At 42.9% G+C, this 19,285-nt stretch overlaps 1 protein-coding gene across 1 annotated transcript in view; it reads left to right on the top strand.

Moving 5' to 3' along the window:
- LOC140201126 (uncharacterized) overlaps nt 1-13,663 on the top strand; it is a 35,809-nt gene extending 22,146 nt beyond the window's left edge. The window contains exon 2 of the mRNA XM_072264752.1: nt 6,681-13,663. Coding sequence (XP_072120853.1) covers nt 6,699-8,825 — 2,127 coding nt within the window. The 5' untranslated portion in view covers nt 6,681-6,698 and the 3' untranslated portion in view covers nt 8,826-13,663. The remainder of the gene's footprint in view (nt 1-6,680) is intronic.
- Nucleotides 13,664-19,285: the final 5,622 nt, after the last annotated feature.

Raw genomic sequence — 19,285 nt, 5'->3', positions numbered from 1 at the left:
ACAATTATCATAACACTGCCCTTGTGACAAGCCTTTTCTATTTCCTGTTGTAATTTGTAGTCCACATCCCTGCAGCTGTTTGGAGGCCTATAAATAACTGCCATCAGGGTCCTTTTACCCCAGTGATTTCTTAGCTCAACCCAGAAAGATTCTGCACCTTCCAATCCTATATCACCTCTTTCTAATGATTTAATATCCTTTCTTACCTATAAAGACACGCCCCCTCCACTGCCTACCTTCCTATCCCTCCGATACACCATATATTCTTGGATGTTCAGCTCCCAGAGACATGCATCCTTTAGCCATGTCTCAGTGATGGCCACAATATCATATCTGCCAATCTGTAGCTGTACAACAAGATCATCCACCTTATTCCTTATGCTGCGTGTATTTAAGTATAACACCTTAAGACTAGTATTTGGTACTTTTTGCTTTGATTTCACTGCAACTTTATTGCACTGCAACTCATCCCAATGGCTACAAATTTGCCACATCACCTGCCTGTCCTTCCTGACATCTTTACTGCTCACTATCTTAGATTTATTTCTGTTTTCCTCTTCCTCCGCTCTGTCATTCCAGTTCCCATCTCCCTGCCAAATTAGTTTAAACCCTCCCTAACAGCTCTATTAAACTTTCCTGCCAGGATATTGGTCCCCTTCGGTTTCAGGTGTAACCTGTCCTTTTTGAAAAGGTCATACTTCCCCAAGAAGAGATCCCAATTATCCAAGAATCTGAAGCCCTGCCCTCTGCACCAGTCTCTCAGCCACACATTCATCTGCCTGATCCTACTATTCTTGCCCTCGCTAGCACGTGGTACAGGTAGCAATCCTGAGATTACTACCCTGAAGGTCCTGCTTCTCAGCTTCCTTCCTAACTCCTAGAAATTTCTCTTCAGGACCTCCTCCTTTGTCCTATCTATATCTAAAAGGACTGCTTTACTTCCGCTCTATGCCTCGTTACAGTCAGCGAGTCTCCTATCAATGCTTATATCATTCTCGTAATAACATGGGCTCTTGTTTAGCAGCCTCATGTGTGGCTCATTTACCAGCCGATTGAGATCCCACTGTAAGCTTTGACAGGCTTCCGCACTGTCCACTACACTCTGCTCTTTTGGTTTGCATTGAGGGAATAGTTGTTGTCATGACACAATGTTACTAAGTATCTTCAAGGTCATACTCAGTCAGGCCCCAGGAAATCAAAATCAAAGTCAAATTTGAATTTATAGTCAAATGCACAAGTACTCAGTTGGAAAACTTAATAGTGGCACATCACATAAGCATTATTCATGAGAAAAGCATAAATTAAACATTAATTACACCCAGGTTTTTCAGTGGACACATTAGAACCAGAAGTAGAATCAGAATCAGGTTTATTATCACCTGCACATGACATGAAATTTGTTAACTTAGCAGCAGCAGTTCAATGCAATACATAATCTAGCAGAGAGAGAAAAATAATAATAAAAAACCATAAATAAACAAGAAAATCAATTACATATATTGAATAGATTTTTAAAATGTGCAAAAACAGAAACACTGTATATTAAAAAAGTAGGGTAGTGTCCAAAGCTTCAATGTCCATTTAGGAATCGGATGGCAGAGGGGAAGAAGTTGTTCCTGAATCGCTGATTGTGCCTTCAGGCTTCTGTATCTCCTACCTGATGGTAACAGTGAGAAAAGGGCATGCCCTGGAACCAAAAGAAACAAGAGTCAAAAATGAATGAAGTTTATGCATCTTATGCTGCTTCCACCTGCCGAAGCTGACGTGACAGGAGTTGCAGTGACCAGTGGGCTGTGGGCTGTGTGCAAGGAGACTCTCCAGGGCTAACTTCATGGGATATATCAAGATCTTGGAGGAGATCATTGTCTTATCACACTCCAAATCAGGATCAACTTGAATATCACTGGCATATGTCATGTAATTTGTTGTTTTGCAGCAGTTCATTGCAATAGAAATAATAAAAAACTATAAATGACAATAAGAAATATATATATTTAAATTAGTAACTGGAAAAACAGAACAAGAGGTAAAAAAAAAGTGAGGTAATGAACATGTGATCATTGTCCATTCAGAAATCTGATGGCAGAGAGGACGAAGTTGATCCTGAAACATTAAATATGTGTCTTCAAGTTCCTGTACCACCTCCTTGATGGTAGTCATGAGAAGAATGGGCAGAAGGGTTGATAGTGAAGGAAATTCTAAGCTACAAAAAGATATCAAATTCAGCTCTTAAATAGACTTCCATCCAGAGAGGAAACAAGTCAAGGAGAATACAAGATAAATGCTGCCGACATTTGGGTGGAAGGAGCTAGAGTGGTCATTTTGTGTCTTCAGTCAGAGAAGGCAAAAGAAAAGCTCGAAGTGAAGACTTTTATTCCTTCCCTTCTTCAAATCTGCTCAGCTAGGAAAGTAGGGATGCCAGGCAGGATAATGGAATACTCCTTTTACAGGATGTGGGAAAGCAGGGGATCCCCAGTGTCCACAATGACCACAACTGTGAGTAGTGAATCCAGCAGTGGCTTCTAACAAACTGCATTAAGGAGTTGGAGCTGGAACTGGATGAATTCCGGACCATTCGGGAGGCTGAAGGGGTGATAGATAGGACATACAGAGAGGTAGTTACACCCAAGGTGCAGGACACAGGAAACTGGGTGACAGTCAGGAAGGGGAAAGTAGTTAAGGAGCCAGTGCAGAGTACCCCTGTGGCCATCCCCCTTAACAACAGGTATATCACCTTGGATACTGTTGGGAGAGGGGGGACGGGCGATGACCTAACAGAGGAAAGTCACAATGGTCAGGTATTTGGCACTGAGTCTCTGTGAATCAAAAGGGAAAGGAGGAGAAGGGACACGCTGCGGTGATAGGGAATTTGTTAGGGGAACAGACAGGAGGTTCCGTGGGTCAGAATGAGATTCCCAAATAGTATGGTGCCTCCTGGGTGCCAAGGCCTGGGAAATTTTGGATCAAATCCTTGACATTCTTAAGTAGGAGAGTGAACAACCAGAAATTGTGGTCCATGTAGGTACTACTAACATGGGTAGGACAAGTGACGAGGTTCTGCAATGAATTCAGAGACTTAGGTGCTAGATTAAAGGGCAGGTCCTTCAGGCTTGTGATCTCAGGATTGCTACCTGTGCCACGAGCTAGTGAGGCCAGAACTAGTAAGATTATACAGTTTAATATGTAGATAAGGAGTTGGTGTAGGAGGGAGGGTATAAAATTATTGGATCATAGTGCTCTCTTCCAGGTGAGGTAGGATCTGTACAGAAAGGGCGGTTTGCACCTGAACTGGAGGGGTACTAATGTATGAGCGGGAAGGTTTGTTAATGCTGCCTGGTGGGTTTCAAACTAGAGTTGCAATGGGTTGGGAATCAGAGCGCCAGAACAGTTAGTGGAGAGGTTGTGGGCTGATATTGGGAAGACCTCAGACAAGTTTAGGAATCAAAAGGCTGTGCATGGTGCAACTAATACCCTGAGCTGCCTAAATTTCAATGTGAAAAGGTCCGTAGGAAAGGTGGATAATAGTGCTGAAGATGAGGTAGCTGGTTTACAAACAGAGGCAATGTGTAGTGAGGAGAGACTGATGACAGGGCAAAATTGCAGTCAACAGGATGCGTTACAACATAAAAGATGGACAAAATTGAATGGGGTGAATACAGGACTGAAGGTGTTGTATTTGAATGTGCATAGTACATGGAATAAGGTAGATGAACTTGTAGCACAGTTGCAGATTGGCAGGGTATGATGTTGTAGGCATCACTAAATCATGGCTGAAAGAAGATTATAGCTGGGAGTTTAATGTCCAAGGGGGCATATTCTATCAAAAGGATAGTCAGAAAAGCAGAGGGGGTGGCATGGGTATGTTGGTAAGAAATGAAATCAAATAATTAGAAAGAAGTGACATGGGATCAGAAGGTGTTGAATCATTGTGGATAGAGCTAAGGAACTGCAAGGATAAAAAGGCCCTGATGGGAGTTGCATACAGACCCCACATAGTAGAAATGATATGGTTTACAGATAACAATGGGAGATAGAAATGTGTGTCAAAAGGACAATATTACAATAGTACAATGGGAAAATCAGGTTGGTACTGGATTGCAGGAGGGGGCTTTTTAGAGCAGCTCCTGGTTGAACCCAATGAAGGGAATCAGTTACTTTCGACTGAGTGTTGTGCATTGATCCAGAACTGATTAGAGGGCTAAAGGTAGAAGAACCCATAGGGGCGTGCAATCATAATCGGATCGAATTGACAATGAAAGTTGAGAAGGAGAAGCTAAAGTCAGATATATCAGTACTACAGTGGAGTAAAGGGAATTACAGAGGCATAAGAGAGGAGTCAGCTGGTATTGATTGGAAAAGAACACTGGCAGGGATGATGGCAGACCAGCAATGGCGAGAATTTCTGGAAGCAATTTGGAAGGCACAGGATAAATACATCCCAAAGAGGAAGAGGTTTTCGAAAGGAATGATGACACAACCATGGCTAACAAAAGAAGTCAAAGCCAGCATAAAGAGAGAACATATAATAGAACAAATACTCATGGGAAGTTAGAGAATTGTGAAGCTTTTAAGCAGAAGGCAACTAAAAATGCCATTAAGAAGGTAAAGATAGAATACGAAAGTAAGCTAACTAATAATATTAAAGAGCATACCAGAAGTTTCTTCAGTTACATAAACTGTAAGAGAGGTAAAAGTGGATATTGGACCACTGGAAAACAATGGAGAGGTAGTAATGAGAGACGACGAACTGAATGAGTATTTTGCATCATTCTTCACTGTGCAATGTGGCAGAAGTTCTAGATGTGAAGAGTCATGATGTGCGTGAAGTTACCATTACTCGAGAGAAGGTTCTTAGGAAGCAGCAAGGTCTGAAGGTGGAAAAGTCATCTGGACCAGATGGTGTACACCCAGAGTTCTGAAGAGATTGTGGAGGCATTAGTAATGATCTTTTAAGAATCACTAGATTCTGAAATGTCCCGGAAGACGGGAAAATTGCAAATGTTACTCCATTCTTCATAAAGGGAGAAGCCAAAGAAAGGAAACTAAAGATGATGTTTCAGGGTACTTGGAGGCTTATGATGAAATAGGCCATGATCAGCATGGTTTCCTCAAGGGAAAATCTTGCCTGACGAGTGTTGGAACTCTTTGAAGAAACAAAAAGGAGGATAGACAAAGGAGAATCAATGGATGTTGTGCACTTGATTTTCAGTAGGTCTTTAAGATTCCAAACATGAGACTGCTTAACAAGCAACGATCCTTTGGTATTACAGGAAAGATTCTAACATGGAGAATGCAGTGGCTGATTGGCAGGAGGCAGAGAGTGGGAATAAATGGAGCCTTTTCTGGTTGGCTGCTGATGATTGCTGTTCCACAGGAGCCTGTGTTGGGACCAATTCTTTTTACGTTATATGTCAATGATTTGGATGATGGAATTGATATTTTTTGTGGCAAAGTTTGCAGCTGATTTGAAGATGGGTAGATGGTGCAGGTAATTTTGAAGAATTAGACAGGCTACAGAAGGACTGAGACAGATAAGAAGAATGGGCAAGGAAGTGTCAGGACATGTATGGTCATGCACTTCCGTAGAAGTAATTAAAGGGCTAACTATTTTCTGAATGGAGAGAAAATACAAAAGTGTGAGACGCAAAGGGATGGGAGAACTTGTACAGGATTCACTAAAGGTTAATTCGCAGGTTGAGTCTGTGGTAAGGAAGACAAATTCAATATTAGCATTCATTTCAAGAGGACTTGAATATAAAAGCAAGGATGCAATATTGAGAATTTATAAAGCACTGATGATGCCTCACTTGCAGTATTATGAGCAGTTCTGGGCCCCTGATCTTAGAAAGGACATGCTGAAACTGGAGAGGATTCAAAGAAAGTTTTTGAAAATGATTTCAGGATTGAGTGGCTTGTCATATGGAGAACGTTTGATGACCCTGGGCCAGTAATCACTGGAATTCAGAAGAATGAGAGGTGATCTCATTGAAACCTATCCAATGGTGAAAGGGCTTGATGAGCGGATATGGAGAGGATGTTTCCTATGGTGGGAGAGCTTAAGACCAGATGGACACAGCCTCAGAATGGAGGGGCATCCTTTCAGAATGGAAATGAGGGGGAATTCCTTTAGCCAGAGAGTGGTGAGTCTGTGGAATTCTTTGCCACAAGCAGCTGTGGAGGTGAAGTCATTTTGTATATTTAAGGCAGAGGTTGATAGATTCTTGATTGGTTAGTGCCTGAAGGGATACAGGAGAAGCAGGAGATTAAAGCTCAGAGGTATAGCACCTGAGAGGGGATGGAGGCAGAGACTGTTACTACACATAAACAGGTCCCAGATAACACCCTGACAGCCATTAGCTGTCAGATGATGGACAGAGTGCTGGGAAATGGGAGAAAACTATGATTCAATGATTTAATTAGAAATAAAAATGAGCCTCACTTGGAGTATTAAGTGAACTGTGGAAACTCCTGTTTAAAATCCTCATGAGCTGGTGGGTAATTTGGTGGGGTCCCCAGTCACCAGGACAACATCCCAACACCCTTCCAGTGGATATCAGGAGGATGTAGATTACTCCTGTCTGTGAGTCGCTCTGTCATTTGGTGGGGGGGGGGTGGGGGAGAGATGCCCCATAACTGACCCCTGTAACATCCTGTGTTTACTACAACTATTTCCCTTGCAGGAGAAGAGGAGGGTAACCATGGCGACTCAGGAATGCAAATCTGTTGCTGCCATAAAGAAGGCCGAGAGGAGTGTTACCAAAGCATCTGATGTCAGGGAGGACAATGCTTTGATGTTGCAGCCATACAGTAACTGGGAACAGTTCCTGATGCCTGGCCCACTCTCTATTGCCATCTTAGGGGAGATTATATTCCTTTCTGCAGGAGAGGACTTTGCAATTGACAAGAAGTTGGCTGAGGGAGAGTCTAAGGATGCACCCAAGGAAGGGTTTAAGTACATAAAGTATCCCAAATCATTCCGTGCCTCTTTAGTGCAAGTGAGCAACGAGGGCTGGCGTGCTTTTCAGGAAGCCCACAAGAACATGGATCAAATCCGGCTTCTCGCTGTGAATGTCCCCACTGACATGAGGGATGTCGTGAAGTTCCTCATGCAGAAAGATCCAAAGGTCACTGAAGCTTTCCTACCGATTCCTCTGAAGAGCATCAAATCCACTGCAGATAAATGCTTGGAGCTGGCCACATCTGTGGAGGAGAAGTTTACTGGGGTCATCCGTCTCATCAATGAACTATTGGAGGCCTGTACAAGCTCGAAAGGAGCGTATGAGCAACAATTACATGAAATAAAAATCAAAAAGGAACTGACTGAAATGAAGGAGAAAGCAGCAAGAGAGGCTAAAGCCATGGTGGAAGAGCATCACAAGAAACTGGAATCACAACTGAAGCAGGCACAGGAAGATTACAAAGCCAGTATGGATTCTATACCAGTTGGCTGGAACGCTGTGACAATGTCGATGGCAGAAACAACAACCAAGGCTGTCAGTTTATTCATCACCGGAGGAGTTCTAAAAGTACTGGCCATTGAAGGATCCAAGGCTGTAGGTAAGGCTGCAGGTTTTGTTGCAGATAAGTTATGCAAAAACGATCCAAAGAATATTGGAGAAGCTGATATCATTAATAAAGCAGATTCCCTGGAGGCTTTTATACAAAGGCTTTATCCCTTCCAGACCAAGGATCTGAAAATTAACATCAAGAAACTGAACAGTGAGGATGAAATTAAAATGTTACACTGGTGTAAACAGAACTTGGAGAAATTGCAGGAGGAGGCAAGAAATGGCGGTGATTGCCCTGAGAAGGTTGCAGCCCTAAAGATCTGTGAAATGGGAATTGGAATATGTGAGGGTCTGGAAAACCTGCAGAAGTCTAAACCAGCTGATGAAGTGGCAATGGCTGATCTAGCTGTGAAGATCAAACAAGTGATGCAGGATACAACGACATTCACCTCTCGCTGCAAGGCAAAGGCAGGGAACATGGGTGTAACAGCCACTCCACCGCACATGTCTAAAGCTGAGCCAGCAGAGGAACTCAGTGGTTTACAGACAGCCAGCCTCAATGCCAGAATCAAAGTGGAACAGTCCTCAGCACAGCTACGAGCTGCACAGGAGATGTATGAGAAAAGCTTTGAGAATATAAAGAAGAATAATGAAGAACTGCAAGAGGTCCTGCAAACTCTGAAGAGCTGTAATATTCAGGAAATAGATTTTGATAAAACTGTGGAGATGCTTCTGAAGGGATTGGACGCACTGGGCCGTGTGAAAGAACAATGGGGTAAGATGGTTCTCTTCTTCACCATGATATCAAACCTGATCGAATGTTCCCTGAACCCATCACTTCACAAATTCATACAGTACAGTGAAGCGGCTTCCTCTGGCTATTCACAAAACCAGCTGATCCAGGACATGTTGTACACAGAGATCTCTCAAGCCACTAATATTGCAAGCCTTGTGCACATGATCGCTGAAACATATGTGCAGGTCTCCACCCATCATCTGATGGACCGGGTCAACAGCCTGGGGAAATTATTGGGTCTCGACCCAAATCGGGATCACGTTAAATTTGAAGTGGAGCATGAGAAATTTGGTTTAGACTGTGATAAAGCAGCAAAAGCCATTGAAGATCTTGTAAAGGAGAACAAAGCACAGTATGAAGAGCGTGTGCAGGCGAGAATAGACAGAATTCGAAACAGTGTGATGGTTTTGCTACCCCCTGCCACACCAGAAGAAATGAAAGAAATTGAAGATGCTGTGCAAGCAGGAACACAAGCAGCATTTGAGGAAATATCGGAGGAAGACTTGAATGATTTCGCTTAATAATCCCTTTCCTCACACACTCCAGTTTTCCATTGTTTCCCGGAGATCATTGTCACTTATTGATGGTATCTTGATTGGCTTTTAGTAAGGAGAGATTACCCTTCCCTGGTAAAGGAGGCAGGAGGTTACATGGATAACAACAGCTTCCAATAGTTCAGTTTGAGAGATGTTACTTGTTTCTCCATCCAAATGAACTCTCGATTCCCTTTCCACCATGCTGTGCTTTGTGAAACAACTCCGAGGCTTCTGTCTCTGTTACTTTGACCCCCTGCCCATCTCATTTACTCAACCCTGGGGAGTAATGACCCACTTGTTTGAAGTTCCCTCCTGATGCAACAGCAGCCTGCGAGGGAGTTTTCTGACATCAGCCCTCAAGTGCATTTCTCCCTCAGACTGTGTCTGTAAAAGACTGTGGAATATTTTCCAAAGCTGTACCGTTTGTTCTGCTCTGCTGTCATTAGATCAAGTAGATCCGGTGTTGTAAGAAAACAGTGAGTGCTCCTTTTCCTCCCAATCTCCCAAATATAGACATCCAAACCATTCCCCAAGTAAATCTCTCTAAATGTCCCCCAATATTACCCTGTTCTCAAAGCTGGGGACATGGGCTCGTGGCCAAGTGCCTTCCTTGATCATTTCCTGGCATGGGATTGTGGAGGAAGTGAGCTGTGGAGACAGTCTCGGTAAAGTCCGAAGCAGGATTGGGAGGGGCACTGGAGGATGGATTGTGCGGCAGTTGATGTTGGATAATGGCAGGATTTGATTGGGGGTGGCTGGTGGCTGGTGGCTGAAGACCAGAAGATAGAGGAGCAAATTTAGGCCATTTGGCCCATCAACTCCGCTCTGCCATTTCATCATGGCTGATCTATTTTCCCTCTCAGCCCCAATTTTCTGCCCTCCTCCCATATGATGAATTACACAGATTCACACTCTCTGGCGAAAGAAACTCCTTCTCATTTCCATACATTACCCAGAGCCGGTAAACACCCTTGATATGACAAACCAATCAATCTTGGAATCATTTTTGTGAACCTTCTTTGAACCCATTTTTGTGAACCTTCTTTGACGTGTCAACACGTCCTTTCAAAGATAATGGGCCCAAGGCTACACACAATACTACAGGTGAGGCCTCACCAGTGCTTTATAAACTCTCAACATTTGGGAGGCTGAAGGGGTGATAGGCAGGACACATAGAGAGGTAGTTACACTCAAGGTGCAGGACACAGGAGACTGCGTGATGGTCAGGAAGAGGAAAGGGCTTAAGGAGCCAGAACAGAGTACCCCAATGTCCATCCTCCTCAACAACAGGGACTCCCAAATCTATTTGTGCCTCAGATTTTTGTATTTTGTCCTCCATTTAGAAAACAGTTGACCTTTTCATTTCTTCTACAAAGTGCATGACCAGACACTTCCCGACACTGTATTCCATCTGCTACTTCTTTGCCCATTCTCTTAATCTAAATCCTTCTGTAGCCTCCCTATTTCCTCAAAGCTACCTGCCCCTGCACCAATCTTCATATTATCTGCAAGATTTGCAAGAAAGCCATCAATTCCATCATTCAAATCATTGACATATAATGTAGTAAGAATCAGTCACAACACAGACCCCTGTGGAACACAATTACCCACTCGTAGCCAGTCAGAAAATACTCATTTTCTTCCCATTATTTGCCTCCTGCCTGTCAGCCACTGCTTTATCCATGCTCGAATCTTTCCTGTAATACCATGGGCTTGTAGCTTGTTCAGCAGCCTCATGTGTGGCACCTTGTCAAATGCCTTCTGAAAATCCAAGTACACAACATCAACTGATTTTCCTTTGCCTATCCTGCATCTTATTTCTACAAAGAAATCCAAGATTTGTCAGGCTAAATTTTCCCTTGAGGAAACCATGCTGTGTACGGCCTATTTTATCATGTGACATGGCAGCCATTAAGGGGAGGAGGTGGTGCATTCAGTGATGATAGATTATATAGATAGAAAGAACACTGGGCTAAGACAGTTCTCTTCTTCACCAACAGATATGATAATGATGTATCATATAATAATATGATAATGATAGGGATCCATCTTGCTTCCAGGTCGTTAAATAGACGATGGCCTGGATGTAATTGGATCCCTCGGCTTCAGTGTGAGTGGGAAACATTAAATGAGATTGAAACATTGTGCAAGACTCCACTCAGACCTGCTTCCTTATTTTAAGCGCAAAAGACCACAAGACATGAGCAGAGTGAGGCCATTCAGCCCGTCTAGTCTGCTCCACTGTTTCATTATGGCTAATTTATTGATTATTCCTCTCAACCCCATTCTCATGACTTCTCCCTGTAACTTTTGACCCCTTACTAATCAAGAACCTATCAATCTCCATTTTAAATATTCACAGCGATTAGGCCTCCACAACCGTCTGTGACAATGAATCCCAGATTCACCACCCTCAGGTTGAATAAGTTCCTCCTCATTTCTGTTCTAAGTGGGACATCCTTCTATTCTGAGGCTGTGCCCTCTGATCTTAGTCTCCTCCTTCAGGAGGATCCGCAGCAATCTGATTCTCCTGGACTTGTATGCATTGTTCAGATGATCTGGGAATGTTCGTACACTGTTGGACATGCCCAGCATCTTCTCTGCACTGGTTTATGGTGTCCATTGACACTCTAGTTTACCAGGATCAGACATCAACATTCACTCTCGAACAAACTATTTTTAGTATTCCACATTTATTCAAGGCTTGTGGGCTTTACAGGTGCCAGCATTTAGTTGTTCATCGCTAGTATCTCTAAATTATACTGTTCGTTTGTTTGTCCCACTCCTATTTGTTCTCCTCTGCGCATCTCACCCGTTGGGATTAATTTCCATCGGTCATTGTTCTGCCCATTTATCAACTGATCATTATCACCATGTGTCCTCTGACAGAGGCTCGAGTCTGTGATTCTGTGATAGTCCACAGGGGAGTCGATGGCCCAATGTCTGTGAATCCACTGGAGGGTGTGTGTGTGTGTGTGTGTGTGTGTGTGTGTGTGTGTGTGTGTGTGTGTGTGTGTGTGTGTGTGTGTGTGGAGGTGGTGGACAGGTGGGAGAGAGGAAAGGGGCTTGTCGTTCTATTGTTACTTTGTCAATTGCTGTGTTCTGTGTTGCTCTGTCTAGCATTGTGGGTATGCTGTTTTGGTTCTGGAATGTGATAGGACAGGAGAGTGGACTATTGGACAATGGGAAGGAGGAGGCGATAGGCAAGGAGGAAGAGGTCAGAGGCCAGAGTGGGGAATAGAAGAAGTGGGAGAGAAAGAATTGTTTGGTTTAAAAAACATTCCACATCCGTTCTTTACTCTTGTTCTGGGCTTGTATCTCTTCTTACCTCACTATGGGTCCCCTCCTCCTTCCCTTTCTCCTATCGTCCACTCTCCTCTCCTGTTAGATTCCTTCCTCGCCAACCCTTTACCTTTCCTACCCACCTGGCTTAACATATTACCTTCCTACTATCCTCCATCCCCTCCCTCCACCTTTTTATTCGAGTGTCTGCCCCCTTCCTTTCCAGTCCTGAGGAGAGGTCTTGGGCTAAAACGTCGACAGTTTATTTATTTCCATAGATGCTGCCTGACCTGCTCAGTTCCACCAGCATTCAGTGTTGCTGTGCATTAGCTTTGAACTTCCAGCATCTGCAGAATTTCTGTTGTTTTAAGTTTTATTCATTTCTATGTTAAAAAATAATGGCTTTTAAACAAATCACCCACCAAAATACTTTTGATTCATTCTTCTTGACTACTATTAAGTTTGCAGTCTGAGTTGAAGAGGAACAGCTGAAATTACCTTCAATGTACACATGTTGATGAAATCTTCATTAAACAAGGGTGAGCCAAGCTGTAATCTCCATGGCACAAGGCTGTAACTGCTGGAGACTCAGAGCCGATAGCAAGAGTGAAATAACTGTCCCCGTTAACATCAGCACTTATTGTTATGATAAGATACAGGACAGGGATGAATGTCCCCACTGGGAGGGTCACCAAGGTGGTTTGGGAATGTTTTATTGGATCAGATCCTGAACAAAGAGAAGGGGAAAATGGATTTTGATCTGGTTGGGGGATAGTGGTTGTGTATCCCTGGGTCAGAGGTAGGACCACCATTAGTAATTCATGTTACTAATTATCAACCAGTTGGATATTGGAGTCTAGGATCGAAAGTCAATAACTGCTTATGATACAGAATATGTCAGTGTGTAAGGGAGATAGTGTAACAGCTGAGGGAGATCGAGAATTAGGCAAACAAAGGAAATTAAATTGAAAAATGTGAAGAGAAAGTATGAAGCGTAGTAAACAGCAAAAAACTAAATCTAATTAACATTACCTTGAAAACTCCATCAATTCTCTTCGGTACCCGGTCATGCAGTTTTATAAGAAAATCGACTGGTAGGTTGTTCCAAGCAGCTTGGAGAACTTGCCACAGATCTTCTTCAGACTTTGGCTGTCACACTTGCTTCTGTTCTTCCTGGTAATCCCAGGTAGCCTCAATGCTGTTGAGATCAGTGTTCTGTGGAGGCTGAAATCATATATATATAAAATAAATCAAGGGCGTCTGGGACTTTCACACAGTACAATACTTATACAAAATATTGCAATCAAACCACATCCCCCACTTCCACTGGCAACTCGTTTCATACTTGCACTATCCTCTCAGTGAAGAAGTTTCTCCTCAAATATTTCACCTTTCACCCTTACTCTGCGACCTCTAGCTCTAGTCTCACACAATCTCAGTGGGATGGGAACTGGTCTTGGAGGATTGCTTTAATCGAGACCATGTCACCCCACAGCCACCCTTGTCTTGGATGAAGCTTTACTGTATTTTGCTTAAAATAATCCAGCATATATTGAATATAATGCATCTGCTTTTCAATAAACTATTCTCATTTTAAATGTGATAATGTGTTTGACATTCTTCAGTATTCTCAGATTATGCCTTTTGATATATTTTTTGCTCTGATATCTGAGCCATTTACAAATCTGATGACAACAGATTATAAACAGTGGTGCATTCAGAAGACATTGAAGTACCCAGAAATATTATTACTTACCTACTGCCCGTTATGCCACTGGCATTGAGGGCAGAATCAAATCCGTCAATCTCTGGCAGTGTTCAGTGCTTCCTTCTTGTCAGCAGCTTCCTCTCAGTTTTCATTACTGTCAGTCACACAACTCCTGAATGGAGGCTCAGGAATATCATTGCATTCTGATGTAGATGGGTTCTTCATTGCTGTTTCCATAACAATTTTGTTTTACCAGTCAGAGTTGTTAGCCCTGAGCTCAACACCTGAATTGGCGGACCTGTGGATGGCTCTTAGTCTGGCCTGTACCCTGTGATCTGATTGGTATAGGTGACCCAACCAGGAGCCAAAGCTGGAAGCCCTGACCCCAGCCAACAGAGCTCTCTGGGTCATTGAGGGCCACAGGCCTCCAAACCCATCAACACGGTTGTGCTCCTCTTGGAGGCAGATATACTATTCTTGCAACATTTAAAGTCAGATTTGTAAGAGGAATTATGGTTCGAATTATTTTTCTACTTCTCCCATGATGTCAGAGTCAGAATCCACTTGTTAATCGTTCTCAGACAAACAGATTTGTGGATTAGATGTGAAAATGTAAGTGACATCCTTCTTTTATTTATTCATCAATATTGTTTAAATTTTGACCAATCTCTGGCACCTCCAAACACCAGGAAATTACAGGCCACTTCATTCAATGTCAGTTCCAGGAAAAGGTTTCAGCAATAATAATAAAAGAAGTCTTGCTGGGGCACTGTGGAAAATTTGAAATAATGAGTTTAAAATAATTTTCTGAATGGGAAGTGATGATAGAGCAATGTATTGGCATTTTTGAAGTGATGTGCTGTGGATAGGTTGGGTCCGATGAAAACACGGTACTCATTTACATTTACCAAGGTGCCTAATGAAAGCTTATTGTGGAAAATGAGAGCCCATGGTAGAGAGGATCATACTGATGTGGGATGAAGATTAATATTAATAATGATTTTAATAATAATGTTCCAAATACTTAACAAACCAAAATCGATAAGTGAAAAACAACAGAAATATGTTGAATTAAAAAAGGAAATTGAAAGACTATGGAACATGAACAGGGTATACATTGTGTCAATAGTAATATCAACAACTGATATCACCACAAAGTCATGACACAATAGCTTTAAACAATTATGCTTATGCAGATATATTTATGTAAATCTCCATAAAGCCACAGTACTGAACAGGACTAGAATTGTCCAAAAGCTCATAGCGATTGGGAAGTGAGTGTGCTTGGTGGTGCCTGCACCTCAGGTTTTACCAGCCTGAGCCAAGAGAAGATAAATAATAATAATAACAAGGATGAGGATCCCAAAACTGTTCACAATATTCAAGGTGAGGCCTCACAAATGCCTCTCTCAGGACTCTTTGTACTCAAACATCTGACATGAAGAACACACAACAGCCATTTACTACACCAGCTACAGTCAGTGTGAAAAAAGGAATCTTAACAGAAGCTTGCCCAGAGCCAGTGCCTCATTCAAGCCAAACCCTCCTTTGAACCAAAGCCTGACACTCCTACTCTCACCACTGGCCTACTCCCAACAATGGCCACCCTGCTTGTCCCTTCTGTACTTGTAAACAAGCGGCACCGACCCACAAGAAACCTTGTCACTGTGGCCTGATCCTTCAGCTGATTGGACCATTGGAATAAGGCTTGTTTCTTCTGATTGGGTCTTTGGATCATTCATTCTCTCCTTTTGTAGCTGTCACTTGTTCACTGTGACACAGCAGTGGTCGTTCCCATGGAGCGAAGCTCCTTTTCCCATTTTTAAGATGCAATTTCTTCAGGGTGGTCTTAATACTATCTTTCAAGTGTTTCCTTTGCCGACAAAGGACTTGTTGACCTTCCTTCAATTGGGAGTGAAGGATTTGTTTGGGGAAACGTGAGTTAGGCATCGAGATGATATGACCTATCCATTGGAGTTGGTGTTGCTTTACCATGGTGTAGATGATGTTCACGTTGGCTCCCTCCAGTACGCGCAGTTACTGTGTTTGGTGCTGGTGTGTCTATCCTTCCTGTGAATGGTCAAAATCTTTCATAAGGGTGTTTGGTGGTATTGTTCCCGGACTTTCAGGTGTCCATGATCTAGATCCATACAGTAATGTAGGAAGGATGACAGCCCTATTGACCAAAGGTTCTGTATGGACCTGCCGATTGTGGTCTTCAAAGACTATTTTGCTTAATATTTCACTGTTTCCACTTGCACTACTCAGACAGAGGATGATCTCTGGGTCAATGTTTGCTTCCCAATGACCCGGAAAACAGGCAACATCATCAAAGTCCACACCCACCATGGATATTCTCTTTTCTCAGGGACCTATTGTACACTGAAGATAAATTCTTTATCTCAGTCTGTCACATTAGAACATAACAACATAGAACATAGAAAGTTACAGCACATTAGAGGACCTTTGGCTCACAATATTGTGAAGACAACGTAACCTATTCTAGAGACTGCCTAGAATTTCCCTAGCACATAGCCCTCTATTTCCCTAAGCTCCATGTACCTATCTAAGAGGCTCTTAAAAGCCCCTATTGTATCTGCTACTGCCACCACCGCTGGCAGTGCATTCCATGCACCCACCACTCTGTGTCAAAAATTTACCCCTGACATCCCCTCGGTACCTATTTCCAAGCATCTTACAACTATGACCCCTCGTGTTAGCCATTTCAGCCCTGGGAAAAAGCCTATGGCTGTTCACATGATCAATGCCCCTCACGATCTTATACACCTCTATCAGGTCAACTCTCATCCTCCATCGCTCTAAGGACAAAAGGCTAAGTTCACTCAACCTATTCTCATAGGTTACATTCTCCAATCCTGGCAACATCCTTGTAAATCTCCTCTGCACTCTCTCTATAGTATCCACATCCTTCCTGCAGGGAGATGACCAGAACTGAACACAGTACTCTAAGTGGGATCTGACCAGGGCCCTATATCGCTGTAACATTAACTCTCAACTCTTGAACTTAATCCCATGGTTTATGAAGGCCAAGGCACCATATGCATTCTTAACAGAACCGTCAACCTGCACAGCAGCTTTGAGTGACCTTTGGAGATAAACCGCAAGATCCCTCTGATCCTCCACACTGTCAAGAGTCTTAAGACCCCCAACCTTTGTGTCATCAACAACTTACTAACCCATCCTTCTACTTCTTCATCCAAGTCATTTATAAAAATCACAAAGAGGAGGTGTCCCAGAACAGATCCCTGCCGGACACCACTGGTCACTGACTTCCATTCAGAATACAAACCATTTACAACCACCCTTTGCCTTCTATGGGCAAGCCAATTCTAGATCCACAAAGCAAGGTCTCCTTGGATCCCATGCCTCCTTACTTTCTGAATGAGCCTTGCATGGGGAATCTTATCAAATGCCTTACTGAAATCCATATACACTACCTCCTCCTCTCTACCTTCATCAATGTGTTTTGTTACATCCTCAAAGAATTCATTCAGGCTCATAAGGCATGACCTGCCCTTGACAAAGCCATGCTGACTATCCCTAATCAGATTATGTCTTTCCAAATGCTCATAAATCCTGCCTCTCAGGATCTTCTCCAACAACTTCCCCACCAATGCTCAGATGCACTGGTCTATATTTTCCTAGGTTAGCTCTACTCCCTTTCTTGAACAAGGGAACAACATTTGCAAACCTCCAATCATCCAGTACTTCTGCTGTCCCTATTGTTGATATAAAGATCATTGCCAGAGGCTCAGCAATCTCTTCCCTCACTTCCCACAGTAGCCTGGGATATATCTCATCCAGTCCTGGTACCTTATCTAACTTAATACTTTTCAAAAGCTCCAGAACATCCTATTTCTTAATGTCTATATATTCAAGCTTTTCAGTCCACTGTAAGTCATCCCCACAATTGCCATGGTCTTTCTCCCTGGTGAATACTGAAGTGAAGTATTCACTAAATACCTCCGCTCCCTCCTCCGACTCCATGCACAAATTTCCACTATCATCTCATTGGTCCAATTCTCACATGGCTTATGCTCTTACTCTTCACATACTTGTAGAATGCCTTGGGCTTTTCCTTAATCCTGCTCACCAAGGCCTTCTCATGGCTCCTTCTGGCTCTCATAATTCCATTCTCAAGCTCCTTCCTAGCAACCTTGTAATTTTCTAGAGCTCTAACAGTACCTAGTTTCTTAAACCTTCTGTAAGCTTTTCTTTTCTTCTTCACGAGATTTTCTACATACTTTTTACACCATGGTTCTTTAACCCTACCATCCTTTCTCTGCCTCAATAGCACATACCTAGGCAGAAGTCCATGCTAATGTTTCCTAAACATTTACCATATTTCTGCCGTGTATTTCCCTGAGAACATCAGCTCCCTATTTATGCTCCCACGTTCCTGCCAAATAGCATCATATTTCCCACTACCCCAATTAAATGTTTTCCCAAATTGTCTGTTCCTATCCCTCTCCAGCACTATGTGAAGGAGATAGAATTGTGGTCACTACCTCCAAAATGCTCTCTCACTAAGAGATCTGACTCCTGACCAGGTTCATTTCCCAAAACCAGATCAACTACAGCCTCTCCTCTAGTTGATTATCTTAGATGTGATTTGGTCCAACTGCCTTGATGGGATGCAAATGAAAGTTTCTCACTGGATCTCAGTAAATGTGATATTAATGATAATAAACCAAAGGAGGTTCACTGGTCTGTCATCAGAATTGGACAACTCAGTGATGGGCAGAGATTGGACAGGATCAGCTTCTTTTCCCTGGAGTGAAGGAGGTGAGAGGTGACCTGTCAGAGGAGCAGAAGATAGTCAGAATCTTTTTCACATGCTAGAGATTCAAAAGCAAGACACTGAAGATAAGAGAAAGCAGTTTTGAAGGGAATTCAGTCATAGAACATCGAACACTGCAGCACAGAATTGACCCTTCGGCCCTCGATTTAACCCATTCTAGGATAAATCTAACTATTCCATCCTACATTTTTATTGTTCCTTTCTGTGCCTTGTGGCACACCTGGTGACAACCTTGCTGTTTCTTTGGCATTTTTGTCTGTTTTTTATGAGGCCGAGTTTCTAGCTCAACAATCAAGCATGTAAGGATCTGGCCTAGATTCAAACCCGGGTCCACTCACCTCAAAGTCTGGTGTGGATGCCACTGCAACACCGGCCAGCATTCCCTCCCACATAGCCCTCCATTTCTGTATCATCCCTGTGCTTATTTAAGAGTTTCTTAAAAATCCCTAACGTATCTGCCTCTACCATCACCCCTTGCAGGACTTTCAAACCATTGACCACTCCTTTTGTGAAAAAAAAGCTACGTCTGACCTTTCCTGTACAATTCCTTTAATCACCTTAAAATTATGCCCCTCACATTAGCCATTCCCATCCTGGGAAAAAGTCTCTGGCTGTCCATTCAATCTCTGCCTC

Source organism: Mobula birostris, chromosome 8, assembly GCF_030028105.1.
Source record: "Mobula birostris isolate sMobBir1 chromosome 8, sMobBir1.hap1, whole genome shotgun sequence".
Taxonomy (NCBI): domain Eukaryota; kingdom Metazoa; phylum Chordata; class Chondrichthyes; order Myliobatiformes; family Myliobatidae; genus Mobula; species Mobula birostris.
This window is presented reverse-complemented; position numbering and strand designations above follow the sequence as displayed.